Genomic DNA, 14,870 nt, shown 5'->3' on the forward strand with positions numbered 1-14,870 from the left:
TGCTAAATGGTGTAAAGCTCGCACGATTGTTACCTTCCCGATTTCACCACCTTTGTATAAATCCATGTCGGATTCCAATGCCTTCCTGGGGAAGGAAGGTAGCTTCATTAACTCCTCGTGCAAAAATACGACTCGCTGCACGACCATGTCAACGTTTTTAAGTATCGCCCACGTCAGCAGCACTTTGCCTATTTCGACAAACTTGTAAACCAACTCTTGGCGCTGCAGCGCATTAAATGCCTCTTCCGGTTTCATATGGACCAACTCCAATTGAGGATACTGCGAGCGTTTAAAGAAGTAAAAGTCACGGACGTAAGAGGAAGGACTTCGAATTTGATCTACAAACGCGCCACCAGTGTCAGTTACAGTAACTACAAATTACAACTTACGTGTTTTGTAGTCGACCAAGAAAAATTCTTTATGGCGAGCTTCGTCTATGCCAAAGAAGTCTAACGATTCGCGTAAAATTTGACAGAACTGAGTATCTTCCTGTACCGGGAATTGCGATGGAATTCCGCCAGCGTCGGGATCTTGGGGACCGTGCACTATAATTTTCTTTGCCGATGGTACGTTTGCCGTTAGGAGTATGGAGGTGTCGCATTGTTCTTTTCGTAATATTTGCTTCAGATCTTTAAACATTATTCCGTGAACGCTATGCACAACCTGCAAGGGATCGAATAAAATTATAAGGCAGTTTAAGAGTTGGCTTCAGAAACAAAGAAAATATAGACTCAAAAACGAAACGTACCATCCACAATAACGAAAGAGCAGTTCCAATTAATTTTTGTCCATCTTCGTGTGGGGTCCGTACATAGAACATAACGTAACCAATTATATAATTATATAAGGCGAAAGCTGCCTGTTGTGGTAGCTTGGGTATAAAACGTATTAAATGACGCAACACTTTAAAAATTTGATCTTGCTTTTCCCTAGTCAATTTCTCCAAAATGTAGCGTAAGAACAAAGCACTGTCTTCGACAAGACAGCACCAAATAACCTCGTAGGCCACCTCGTATACAGCGTTTCCATCGGGCGCCACAGCTGCATCGTCTAATAGACCGATTATTTCCGTAACAGCAGAGCAAAGGCAGGACGGAAAGAGGGAATGGGCCGAGTGCTGGTGATGACCGGCGTTACGTGACTGTCCCTCTATGGGGTCATCATCTCCTGCAACTATCATGGTATTTAGTTATAACCGCACTGGGTATGCAACACCTTCTTCGTGCTCCTCTCCTGCTGTGTGGTAAAGACTCGGTTCGTGACCTGCTTGTATAGTGATCGGAATTGTTGTTATAAGGAAGTTTTCACGCTCCGCCCTTTTCTTATCGTCTTCCGATTGTAGAAACATCTTCACCATTTCCGCTTGTTGTTTTTTACGAGTTTTGGTAGCAGTGACTAGAGATCGCTGTAATCAGGGTGTCATAAATGTATCTAACACCAGTGAAAGCTTTAATACGTACATGTCTTTCCTGATTAAGTGCCACCTCTTCTACTTTCGTCTTAACGTGCAGCTTCCAAGGTGAATCTACAACTTCAAGGCACTCGATTCCAATTTTTGGGGATGGCAGTGTAAATTCAATGCCAGGTGGGGGGACTTTAAATAAAATGTGCGCGTTTTCTTCCATTCGAGGCCAAACCTGATATCGCAGTTTCCACAATACTTGAAACCTGTACAGAATAATTACTTTTTTTTTGCCTATGCAAGGTGAGAGAATCCGATCATTTTCCCGCTGGCTGGCTGATAGGGGAACGCCCACACAGACACCTGAATGTTCGTAAAGTGACTCATGGTGTGGTGTGGGGAGTGACGATTATAACTACTTGTGGACTCCTCGTCAAGGGGGACCAACAAGCTTTTCCCTCGAAAGAAGGGAAGGGCTCCAACGCAGGACCTTATTCAAGGTTGTGATGGTGGGCCAGCTCCTACTCGCAAGAATAATACGACTGAAGAACAGAAGGCGATGGCTAGGAAGAGCGAGCTCGAAGGTAACACCTCGGGTCAAGCGGGCTCTGTGTCTGGGTGAAAGGGATGCCTGTGTTATACGGGTTCCCGGATGACACGGCTACCGTCTTCAAGCGCTTACAGACGCAAAAGCCTGGTTTCAGAACGAGCATATGGAGGACGTTCTTCCGCCAGGAGGTGCCCGGTAGAATTCTCCTCGTAGTCGTATTAGGTGTCGATGAGGCATCCTATCAGGCACTCCAGCGGCATAACTTTCAAGAGCACTCGGGGGTTTCGCACGTCACATTTGTGACGAAAGCGAGTGCTCTGGCCACGCGAGCTAAAAGACAGGGCCGGAGCAGCAAGATTCACTCAATATCTTGGTATCGGTCAAGGACTAACAGTGTCTCTAGCTCTGCGGGCCTTTCGAGGAGCAAAGAGAATACCTTGGTGGAACTTGTTGGGTTCGTAGGCTCTTTAATATGGCCATGCGAACTAAGCTGCCTGCGTACTGGGAAAATCTTGAGATCGCTCAACGCAGTTATAAGGACCATCTTCGAAAGTCTAAGCAAGGATCATGGAGGATCTTCTGTAACATAAAGGATTTCCCCAATGATCAAAAACTTCAGAAGATCCTTTTAAAAGACCGGAGCAAAAAGTGTGGACACTGAAGTTTCCAACATATGCGTCAACCGTGGGCGAGGTTTTCACATGTCTCCTGGAAACACACTTTCGAGGCTCGGGGGACTACGTAATTTTGGACCAACCAAAAGGAGATACCCGGGTCAGTGCAAGGCTGATCGACTGGAAAGTAGCTCTCCGGATGGTTATCAAAGGATGTCTGACATGGGTGTTGATCACCTTTACAAGTGCAGGATCGGTCGGGATTTTCCTGGCTTCAGAGTACCGCTGCGCTTGCAATTAGGCATGGGAATTTTTTTTGATATATCGATAGGTATCGATAGTTATCGATATATCGAATAACAATAGGTAGAGCTAAAAAAATCGATATATCAACTATCGATATATCGATAAGTCGATATATCGATATCTATCGATATGTCGATAAATATTGATATATCGATATGTCGATAACTATTTCTATATCGATATGTCGATAACTATTTCTATATCGATATATCGATAACTATTGATATAACGATATGTCGATAACTATTGATATATCGATATGTCGATAACTATTGGTACGATAAGATTATGTTATTGTTGAGATTTCAACGAGCGCTACTATTTTTATTAATAAAATCCATTTTCGGGTTTACTCTCGTTTAAAGTTACTATTTTTAGTTGCTCGACGTTTCGGAAACTTAACTTTGCTCCCTTTCTCAAAAGAAGCGCTAAGTCACATCATCATCCATGCCAAATCCACGCAGTAATAAAATCTTTAGAAATTAGATCTTTTTGAAGGTGAAAACAGTTATCGCCCATCCCTAGCGATAACTATTATCGACATATCGATACTTATCGATATATCGATACCTATCAATGTATCGATAGTATTCATATATCGATAACTATCGATATATCGATAACTATCAACATATCGATAACTGTCGATATACTGATACTTATCGATACATCGACAGTTATCGATATTTCGATAGTTATCGATAAGTATCGATATATCGATAACCATCGATATTTCGATAATTATCGGCATATCGATAAGTAAAATATATCGATAGGTAAGTACCCGATACTTATCGATAGGTGGAAATAGTTATCGCCCATCCCTAATTGCAACATGTACTTTTCATGTTAAATTAAATTATGTTAATGAAGGTTGGAGTAGAGCCACACCATTTTGATGTTTCCTATGTACAGGCAATTTATTTATTTGACGAGTTTTGTTATCTCAATTGATGGTACAGGTATTTTGATGTGTTTTTGTACTGAATTGATTTATCATGTTTTCCACTGCATTTATGATGTCTTGTGTATTTTGTTTTCATGAACTTGTTTAATTGCATTTGATTTGATTATCTGATTTTTATCATACCATTTGAGATGTTTTATTTATGTGTATTTTCTCTTGCATTTTATTGCGGTAGGTGATTTATTTCATGTATTTGTGAGGCCTATGCCAGGGTTTTAGTCCCGTAGAAGGTTTCCCTGGCATGGTATTGTGTGTGCGTAATATATTTATTTGATCTTGTCATTTCTTACGCACAAAAGTTCTGTCTTTTATTTAATTCCCTTCCCGATTATGTCTCACGTCCCAACACATAAAAGAACCGATTACACAAAGTAGGAGTTCATTCGTGCCATCCATATCGAGCCGACTGCCATCCAAATTCAAAAGTGCCGCGGAACTACCATCGTTTCGATTTGAATGGTAAGTGGCTCTGCTGTATAGGGTAAGTCAACGTTTTCAGTGTCGGCTTGATACACCCCTAGGAACATTACAGGGTGTCCCCGAAAGCTGGAGAGAGGTCCTGAGACCACTATACATTCATTCCAACATGCTTACAGAGTTGGTATGGTATGATGTCTGACCGGGGGCGGGGGCTCCGACAGCGCATGCTTGGAAGCAGGGTCATTCTTCAACCGAGATGAGTCAACCGAGATGAGGCTACTAGGTGGATAAATGGTGCTGTAGCCAGGGTTTCTCCATTAACCTGGAAAAGACTGAGGTTGTTCCATCTCCAAATAAGAGGAGAGAGGACGTTGATGGGCTCACTCTTCGAGGACGCCAATGTCAGTGAAATATTTGGGACTTATCACAGACTCCTACTTGACCTGGAATAAGCGAATAAGCAAAAAAAAACACTGCATGTCTATGGGCATGTAGAAGGGCTTTTAGCTGTACATGTGGCTTTAACCCTCCATCAGCCCTGCCATGCGTAGGGCAACCTGCACGAAGCAGGGAGGTAAGGTACAGAGACTCGCCTGTCTTTGGAGTCACTGGAGCCATGAAAACCACGCCAATTTTGGCCATGGAGGCATTTCTAGGACTAGCCTTTACACTTAGCTGTGAAGGTCGAGGTTTGGAAGGCTTCCATGGGCCTAATCGATTGAGATAAGTTTACCGTAATAATACATATGCAGTAATAGTAAGGCGGCGCAGTAGGCAAGATTCCAATCGGGTACAGGGCTTGATTGCAGGCGAGATCTAGATAGATTAGTGGCCGAATGCACAAACAATAAATAATCGGGCCGTTAGTTAATCAGTATGATTAAATTAAACCTTTGATTAAATTCGATTGGTATGCACAAAACAAAAAAACTCCTTGATTAACTGGCAACGTTGTACTTCTATGGAAATTTGCGAAATTTCTTTTTAATTATCTGTCATCTAATATACTTCTAATAGTCAATTGTTGTCTTAACAATGGAAAAGAAACTCCAAAGTAACTGGAAAGAGAACATTCTTATTTCCCACGTAGGAAGAAAGAAAACTAGAGGAGGAAGCTGCGAAAGCATCACCATCGACACCATGAGTCTGGTGATATCGATAATGGGTGGTACGATAAAGCCTTTACCAAATACCTATATTTGATAGTGCCAGTTCTTATGGTACAAATCACAGTTTGAAATTTCAAGATGGCGAGTCAATATTGATAGTGAAACCTTCCGCACAGCAATCATTCCTGAAGTGTCCCAAAATATCCCATCCTGTTCATTTTCTGCCACACTTGACTTGTTAGAAATGTTATCATGTGAAGCAATAAAAAACTTGGTAGTTCCATTTAAAAAATCAAGTTAGCTTGGATTGCCTTTAAGTATAATTTTGAATCGATGCTATACAGATGGAAATTATCCTAATGTTTTAAAAATTGCCATTGTCAAACCGATGTTTAAATCCGGTAACAATCAGGTTATGGAAAATTATAGACCCATCACAATAACATCGTGCATATCAAAAATATTTGAGACGCATTTAAAAAAGCAACTGTACAGTTTTTTTGAGGTAAATAAACTATTTTCAGAAAAACAGTTTGGGTTTAGGCATAAGTTAGGCACCGAAGACGCGCTTACCTATTTATCTACAAATCTTTACGCAAACCTAGACAATTCTATTCCTACAATGGCAATAATTTTCGACCTATCCAAGGCTTTTGATTGCGTGTCTATTCCAAGACTGTTGGAAAAATTAGAATTGTATGGTATAGGTGGGAGTGGAAGTAAACTATTAAAAAATTTTGTGAGTAATAGGAAGGAATAAGGGTCTACTGTAATGGAAAGTTGAGCACAGAATTAGGTGTCTCTCGTGGTATTCCACAGGGTTCCATTTTGGGACCTCTATTGTACATAATTTATGCAAACGACTTATTAATGAACAGCAACGAGCACACTAAGTTAATATTTTTATTTTAATTTTATTTATTTATTTATTTTATTGCCTTTATTTTATAGTGGGCGAAGTGTTAGCAATTTGCTACTCTTCCCACTCAACCCACTATACAATCACAAACAGCCATGCCTTACCTGGGATTTGAACCCAGGACCCTTGTAGCCATATCATATAAGAACGGCTCGCGACAGTAATCACTTGGCTGCTACGCACATGCGCAGAACGGTATTTCTTTATTCACATTTCTAAATTTAAATTTAAAGTTTTGTGCATTAATGGGAAGGTGTAATACGCATGTGCGTAGCAGCCAAGTGATTACTGTCGCGAGACGAACGGTATCATATGCCGATGACACAGTATTACTTGTAACAGGAAAGAACTGGGAGGAAGTGTATGTGCAAGCTCAGAATAGCATATCTAATGTTAAACATTGGCTAGATAATAATCTCCTGTGCCTAAACTTTAATAAAACGTTTTTTATGACTTTTAAATTGTATAATCTATCAGAACAACAAACGCTCGATCTCTTGCAAATACACTGTCTTGGATGTAGTCAAATCCATTGCAAGTGCGATATTTACATTAAAAAGGTAACAGAAATTAAATATTTAGGGATATATTTTGATCAATAACCTAGATGGAATGTGCATGTTTCACACCTTGTAAGTAAACTTAGAAAACTCACCTATTTCACACTATAAAATTACACTTGCACTTGCATTCTCTAAAGAAAATTTATTTCGGATACGTCCAAGCTCTACTATGTTATGGTCCAAAAAATAATCACCAAAGCCATATTACAAACACCAAAGAGATATCCGTCTCATCTAGTTTTTCATGAATCGCAGTTATTCGGCGTAAAGCAGTTATACTTTATTGCCATTGCTCGATATTTATATAAAAATCACCTGAACAGCGAACTGGAATTACCCATACATAATTACTCTACCAGATGGATGATATCCAATAAGTGTAATGTACCGCTTACAAAGAAAAAGATTGGACAAAGAAATTTTTTATTCAATACTTATAAAGTTTTTAATAAGATACAAGAATATTACGGCAATGACTTGGTAACTTATTCATACGAATCATTTAAAAGTAAAATTAAAAATCTGGTCCAAACCGTGTCAGTGGAAAACATTTTTTAATTAAAATAAATTAAAGAAAGATTATTTTATTTTTTAAACATAAATTTTAAGGGGGGTGTCTACGATTAGCATGATCTGCATGCAACAAGTTATCATTTAGCGTGCACATCTTGTCTCTCGTCGACTATCAGAAATGATTTTATTTTGTGGGTTAAGTTGATTTAATACAAGTAATGTATTTTTTTCCGTTAAATTTAATTTTTAGTTTTAGCTTAGAACATGACATTTAATTTCAATCTCTTTTTATTTTTATATTTATGAAGGCGGTTTGAGTTTAAAATAAAGGGATATTATTATTATTATTATTGAAATTTTGAAAATTGACATGTCATTTTTTTTAACACAAAAAAAGTTTAATTTTGACCGTTCGGCGTATGTAGGTAAATACACGTGATAATTGGTGATACTGCAAAGTCACAGCCTTCTAAGTTTTATGGCAACTTCGTTATTCAATTTTTAATAGACATCTAATGTGCGGGTGGTAAAATTAAGTTAAAATAAACAAAAAGGTAACGAGCAAAGTTTTCGAGTGGTTATAGAAAGCATGTTTTGTAATAATTTGACAACTGGTTTAAATTTCATTTAGGGATGCCTTGTATGAAAGTATAGACGCATCAAAACTTTCGATTTATGGTAGTTGATAACAGAATTTTAATGTTCTTGGATTTTATTAATTTAAATTAAAGGAGAGAGAACAGTCACCCATATTGTTCTAATTTCGAAGAGAAAATTCATATTACATTGCGTTTCATCACCACCAATAGTAAAAACCTTCTATGCCATGGTTATACAGACTCCCGTTGATTATTTTAAGCTGAGACGCAAACTAAACCTTTCCATTTAATACATTCATATAAGTGCGCCAGCAGCTGGAGCGTTTGTGATGTTTCCACAATCGCCTATCCCATGATCCGTGTAGTATATTTAAATTTGTGGTATTACAAAGGGCCCGACTTTGAGGCCTACGTACGCGTGAACCCTGTCCTGTCCACCCTCCTATCGTAATGCAGAATCCAGAAAATATCACAATTATATGTGTTTCAGTGAGTGAAATACCTGATACCAAAAATCCTGTCTGTGTTCTATATGTCTGACTACACAAAGTTAATAATTCATAGCAATGGCAATTTAACCGGCGGGGTTTTGTCAAGGAGGGCAAACGAGCGATATTCCAGCGAGAAAATGATCACGAATCCATAAAGAAAAACAACTAACCTTAGCACCGAATTAATTCGTACAGAAGGATCCGTATTCGACAGACTTTGATGCATCAGGTCGGAAACTTGTTGAGGTACCTTAACCGAACACAGAATAAACAGCGAGGCTGCACACGCCGCAATCTCTTGATTCCACTCCAAGAGAAATTCCCAAGCTACGCGCATTATGTCCAAAAACTGTTCTTCGGTCATTATCACTGCCCCTTTCAGTAATACAGCGAGCGGACTGTGAAACCCATCTTTAACCTACACTTTTCAGTTAGGCGATGTATCACAGAAATCAGAACAGAAACATACCTGAGTTTTGATATACTTTAAAATTGGTGGTTGCTCTTTGGGTTTATTGTCAATAACGACCCCGGATATGTCACGTTCTATATCAGAATCGGCCAAATCTTTTGAGGAGTCTTTCGACGCGAGTTTACTCGTTTGGGAACCATTCAAATTTTTATCAATTCTGCAAGTAAAATAATTAGGTATCGATCAAAATTAGATCGTTGAGCACCTGTCTCGTTTTGCCATGCTGTCTTTACGTCGAATTGGAGATACTTGTGAGCTCGTCTGATCGGACACCTTTCGATTTTGTCCTTTATATTTCTTACGCTTGTGTCCTTTTAATTCAAATTGAATGTCTTGTTTATCTTCAGAGAGCACACCAAACTCCTCTCCGTACACCTACAACTAGATTAGTCAGGGTTACTAACTGTTAAATTGATCACCTTGCGCACTGCTTTTATCAATCGTGATGTACCGCGAATAATGCGGCGGTAACAGTACGGGTGGCAGAAGTGTTGATGAGTGCAATAAAAATAAAAGGAATTTGATATCTGCACCATGGCCTTTAGCCAAGGCATGTGCTTGGTTGTGTCGTCTGTATCGTTACTATCACTGGGGCTCTCTGGAGGTTGATCATCGCTCAAGACACCTGGCGATTCTTCCCCACTTGCTTCTCCTGTGGCACCAGGTTCTGAATTATCGCTGCGATCCGATAAAGAGCTCACTTTTCGTTTTGACTGAATTGAATCGGTTCTTTTCACAGTTTCTGGGATTTTCCCTTCAATGTTACAATGAATTAAATCATTTAGCATTAGCCGACTTACATTCAACCTCCATATCTTTGCCTTCTTTGGTACCTCGTCTCAGCTTTAAGCTTCTGCGTTTAAAAGAACCACCAGCCGTGGTCGCTGCGTTACTGCGACGTAGTAAGTATGGACGAGGTTGCGGCACAATGCGCTTCACTTCTTCGCCCTGAAAACAATTTTACCTTAAGCTACGTTTCGAAAAGTTACCCGAATAATTACAGTTGTATTACTGCTTCCTTCAGATTCGACATCCGGTTCGTGTAGCACAAAACTAATCTTTCGCTCGGTCTGACCTGTAGACACAATCGAATTATTCGACTACCAAACCGCTTTCTCGCTTGCCTGATTCGCGGTCTCCGGCAATTGATTGCAGACTTTGAGCTGAGGTCTGTGAGTGCCCCATGGATGAGAGCGCCATACTCCATCGCCTGTTTGCCTCCTTACTGTACATGCGATCCCAAGCTTGAGGCTTTTCCTTCCCAAACATTCGGGACGATTTCGGTAACGTTTGGTAGGTTTCACGAAGAAACGTTGTTATTTCATATAATAAGACGCATGCAATTAGTCGCAGCGGCATTGGACAATTAGAACCGTACGTATTAATGCTAGCTGTAATTATTAAATTTCTTTCAGTATTATACAGGGTGTTTTTTTGGGAGCTTTAGTAAAACGTTTCTGGGAAAGTAAAATAGGTAGGTTTTTGAAAATTTGTACTTAGGAGTTACTCTGAAGACCGAATCGATGTAAAATATTTTCAAAATGGCCACACTTCCGGAAACACCGGAAGTAGATAGTAACTTCGTTATATTAAATGGCAACCCGTATTTTTTATTGCATATTTGGATTCTACGTAAAATTTCAGTTCTTTTGATATCCACATGTCCATATCTGCCATTTATGGTTTTAAAGTTATTTTGACTTTATGAAAAAAAATGGCGGATGCAGATGGTACCTTGATAATTGATTACTTGAAAACGGTTATAGTCATGGCAACCCATTTTTATCAGTGCATAGAGAATGAATAGGGCTTTCTTTTAGTGTACTTAAAAAAAGTTAAGTTGCGTACAACCGCACGTATGGAGATCCAAATTTAAGAAACTTCAAAGTCCAAAAACTCAGTTTTATTAAATGGAATGACTATGTTCTTACTATTGCATGCCATTTTTTTTGCATTTTCATTTTAGTAGTTGGCCATGATTTTATATCAATCGAATTTTAAACAAATCAAGAAAAGGATTCTTTAATATCATTGATTCTAGTCTAAATAATTCATTAATAAATATGTCATTTATTAAGGATACAGGACGGCAAAATTTTTGAGAAATCTAGACAGAGTCGTTCAACTGAATTTCTTAAACAATGTATAAGTCTGAAAATTCAGAGAGGTATTGCGATACCTGTTCTAGCAACAATTCCATACAAAAAATGTTTCAACGAAGGTTTTTATATTTTACATTGAATTTATTTTGTTAATCTTGCATTTGCAATTCAATTCGTTTTCTTAAATATTCTCTTGTAGAGCTTTGTATCACTTGTGCTTCAACGGTTTGTAGTGCATTTGGGGGTAGGTACAACATTTCCAAAATTCATACAATTTCGTTCCAGTGTTCGAATGAATGTACGGAAAGCACGCGCCGCGATTCTGCCCATTTCACCATAAATAACAATTAAATTCCAAAATAGGTGAAACCACTGCGAGTCATTTTTCGATTTTTGAAAAACTTATGTTAACCTATAACAGTAGGTGACGGATTAGTGTCACTAGAATTGTTTAAAATTCAATTGTTATAAAATCATGGCCGACTACTAAAAAGAAAATCCGAAAAAAATAGTGTCAATTCAATAAAATGGGAATAAGTCATAAACTGGTAAAGATAGCTATAGGAACATGTATTGTCGAAATATGCCCATTTCGATTCTTTATCTCATGCAATAGTAAGAAAATGGTCATTCCATTTAATAAAACTGAGTTTTTAGTCTTTGAAGTTTCATAAATTTGGATCTCCATAGGGGCGGTCTTACGCAAATTAACTTTTTTTTAAGGACACTAAAAGAAAGCTGTATTCATTCTATATGCACTGATAAAAATAGGTTGCCATGACTACAACCGTTTTCAAGTAATCAATTTTCAAGGTACCATCTGCATCCGCCATTTTTTTTCTTAGTCAAAATAACTTAAAAACCATAAATGGCAAATATCGACATATGGATATCAAAAGAACTGAAATTTCACGTAGACTCCAAAAACCCAATAAAAAATTGGGGTTGCTATTTAAAACAACGAAGTTACTATCTACTTCCGGTGTTTCCGGAAGTGCGGCCATTTTGAAAATATTTTACATTGATTCGGCCTTCAGCGTAACTCCTAAGTACAAATTTTCAAAAACCTACCTCTTTTACTTTCTGAGAAACTAAAACTCCCAAAAAAACACCCTGTATACAAATTACGAGCGGCACGTTATACTACTTTTCCTATAGCTGCACTATTTTCTCAAACTGCAATAAGTATTTACCCGAGTTGCTATTTACAAAATTGCACCAGAGTTGATAAACAGTTGCTTACCTTCATCTAAGAAGTCTTCTTCTTCGTCTTGCATCAACAGCTCTTTTTGTTTACCTTCGTCCGCCACTAAGTTTAAAATGTGCGCTTGATGATTTTTATCTTCATTAATTAACTCCTCCAACCGCGCACCCACTATCTACAATAATTAATTTGTGCGTAAATAATTCGGTTCTCGTCCGCATACCTCAGCCCATTGGTAAAACATTTTACCAGCCGCGCGTTGGGTAATATGCGAGCGACGTATACCGGAATTGGGACCACGTGTTGGCAACGGTCCCGACGGTCGAAACATTGGAAAACTAAGCTTCATCCACGAAGGCCACTGTCCCTTATTGCAACAGTGCACAAAGTACGAACATTCCAGCAGAACTGCTGCTCTGGATACAATAGCAGAGTGCGGCTAAAAATTTTACTGAAGATTTTTAGCGTTACTTCATCATTTACCAAATCGAGAATCGCTGCCAGTAGGTGTGGATCCGGAACCGAGCCGGGCGGGCAGGTTTCTAAAAGGAACGAAAAGCGTAGGATTCCATTTAATACCGGTAGCGTTGAGACTAGTTTTCGTTCTTTTAAAACGACAAACTCAGATTCCCTCGACGTTTCGCCCAATTCCAAAGAGTTTCGCCTGCTCAAGTCTAAAGCAATAGTATTTATTGACTGAGTAAGTATTTAAGTTGACTACTCACAGCTTCCCGCGGGCTCCTCGGCGCCCCCGTCTTTCTTTTTACCCTTTTTAAAGACGTATTTGCTAAATCTGTCTTCCATGCGCCGTTTCGCTCTTTGAAACGTCTGGCTGACATTGCTACCAAATTTATTAGAAAATAACTGGGACCAGTTCTTAAATCTTACCTCGCACTGGCAGATTTTGTCGGTGGCTTTTGTGTCTGATGCTTCTGTTTAACAAAGCTCGATGCGTCCGTTGCCGATTCGCTGCTGTCAAGATTTTCGTTGTTGTCTGTCGCATTAGTGTCACGTTTAAACCAGTTAACTGAAAACCATTCGGTAAAAAAGACACCGAAATCAAATGACAAACAGACCAATTCCCCCGATTCTCGATTTGGATTTCGGTTTGATCAGACCAGCGTCGCCGATACCAAGCGCTTTTTCACTCTGCCTGGGAGTTAAGATGTGGTGTTTCTTTCTTATGTTAGTGAGAGGGCTTTGGCTGGCCTTTGCTGCCTCCTCGCCTTCAGTTTCGAGTAGACTCTAAAAGTGTGATTCTCTATTAGGACAGTCGGTCAAAATTATGAATCATTATAGCATGTGACAAATGTGATTTTCATTAAAAAAATTCGGGAACAAAATGAAAAACAGGTTTTCGCCATAAGGCGCAATTTTAGGGGATTTTCCATGAATTAATCAGAACTTCCCGAAGGGTCATGTAAAGGAATATTTATGTCTACAAAGGAAAACAACTTGTGGTATAAATATTCTTATAAATAACAGCTGTATGGACTGATAAATTTAAGCAAGGCTTAGCTTATAATCCATGGCAACGATTATTGCGACAATGGTTGCCGTGGATTTTAAGCAACGCTTAAACTTAAGCTCCGCTTAAATTTGTCGGGCATACGGCCATAAGTGACTCAGCATTGCACAGTTTGCTGATGGTTAAAATATGCGATATGCTTGCCTTTACTAGAAGAATGTTTGGTTAAAAGGATATTTCCATCAATAAAAAAGATGACATTGTGCACTTTGCGCATACAGGGTGTCAACCAATCTATTAGACAAGCCATAAGTATTAGGTGTATCAAAATGAGAATTGGTACAGGTAAATGGTACGAGAAGAGGAGAATTTTCGCATATTTTTTTCTTTTCGCTCACTTCCGGTTTCGCCGGAAATGGTCCAGGTTTGAGTTTTTAAATGGTACACCCTGTATATTTTTACGTTTTTGGATTTTTAAGACATTTCTGAATCAGAATGTGACGTTTTCAAAGGTTTTTACGCCTACTTGAATTTTTAGAGCCACTTTTAATATTGCATCTAGGTGGCCATGATCGGACCCAAACCAATATAAGGACCTATAGGTGATCTGAGAAAATTATAATCGCAAAGTTTTAGCGGCTAATATGAGAGACAGAGACAGAAATAAAACAACTAGTATTTTCAAATCGCCACCCTTTTTTGACAAGCACTTTGCGAAAAACGGATTTTTTAGAATCTGATGATAGTAATTTATTTGCGATTAGATTAGCAAATTTAACAAAATTAACAAACGAACAAGTTAACAAAAGAAAAATTAAGAGAATTAACAAACACATTATTCAGCCTGTTCAATTGTTTCTTTACACACGTCCTAACATTTGAGGCGTCACCCCCAAATAGAGAAATCGAGCACAGTGAGGTCCGGTTGAGATCCATTTGTTACAATAGCTGATTATTAAAATGTTCTACTAAGTAATTAAGAACTTCTCTGGTATTGTAAAGCGATGCTCCATCTTGCTCGAAGTAAATTCGCCATAAAACTGTTAAAGGTAGATGATTAAGATGATCTTCGACATCAATTTGAAGAAAACCCAAGTACCTAACCCCTGTTAACTGACCTTGAAACAATATTGGCCCAATTATTCCAATGATACCAGCCCCAGCCTATAGC

The 14,870-nt window shown here is 38.7% G+C and overlaps 1 protein-coding gene across 8 annotated transcripts in view; it reads right to left on the reverse strand.

Annotated features, from left to right (window-relative positions):
* Window positions 1-14,870, reverse strand: part of LOC116162790 (protein unc-80 homolog) — a 46,053-nt gene that overhangs the window by 20,763 nt on the left and 10,420 nt on the right. For all 8 annotated transcript variants that reach the window (XR_004143611.1, XM_031476498.1, XM_031476499.1 and 5 more), the window contains 18 exons: window positions 13,308-13,476; window positions 13,120-13,258; window positions 12,957-13,072; window positions 12,715-12,905; window positions 12,455-12,670; window positions 12,271-12,406; window positions 10,050-10,316; window positions 9,927-10,000; window positions 9,726-9,873; window positions 9,345-9,679; window positions 9,131-9,300; window positions 8,923-9,082; window positions 8,624-8,871; window positions 1,461-1,668; window positions 1,216-1,405; window positions 749-1,173; window positions 390-663; window positions 34-338 (listed from right to left, as the gene is read on the reverse strand). Coding sequence is in view for 7 of the 8 variants with exons in the window: in XM_031476498.1 (XP_031332358.1) it covers window positions 34-338; window positions 390-663; window positions 749-1,173; window positions 1,216-1,405; window positions 1,461-1,668; window positions 8,624-8,871; window positions 8,923-9,082; window positions 9,131-9,300; window positions 9,345-9,679; window positions 9,726-9,873; window positions 9,927-10,000; window positions 10,050-10,316; window positions 12,271-12,406; window positions 12,455-12,670; window positions 12,715-12,905; window positions 12,957-13,072; window positions 13,120-13,258; window positions 13,308-13,476 (3,771 nt within the window). In the remaining variant the exon portion in view is untranslated. The remainder of the gene's footprint in view (window positions 1-33; window positions 339-389; window positions 664-748; window positions 1,174-1,215; window positions 1,406-1,460; window positions 1,669-8,623; window positions 8,872-8,922; window positions 9,083-9,130; window positions 9,301-9,344; window positions 9,680-9,725; window positions 9,874-9,926; window positions 10,001-10,049; window positions 10,317-12,270; window positions 12,407-12,454; window positions 12,671-12,714; window positions 12,906-12,956; window positions 13,073-13,119; window positions 13,259-13,307; window positions 13,477-14,870) is intronic.

This window comes from Photinus pyralis, unplaced genomic scaffold (genome assembly GCF_008802855.1).
Source record: "Photinus pyralis isolate 1611_PpyrPB1 unplaced genomic scaffold, Ppyr1.3 Ppyr1.4_LG2, whole genome shotgun sequence".
NCBI lineage: Eukaryota > Metazoa > Arthropoda > Insecta > Coleoptera > Lampyridae > Photinus > Photinus pyralis.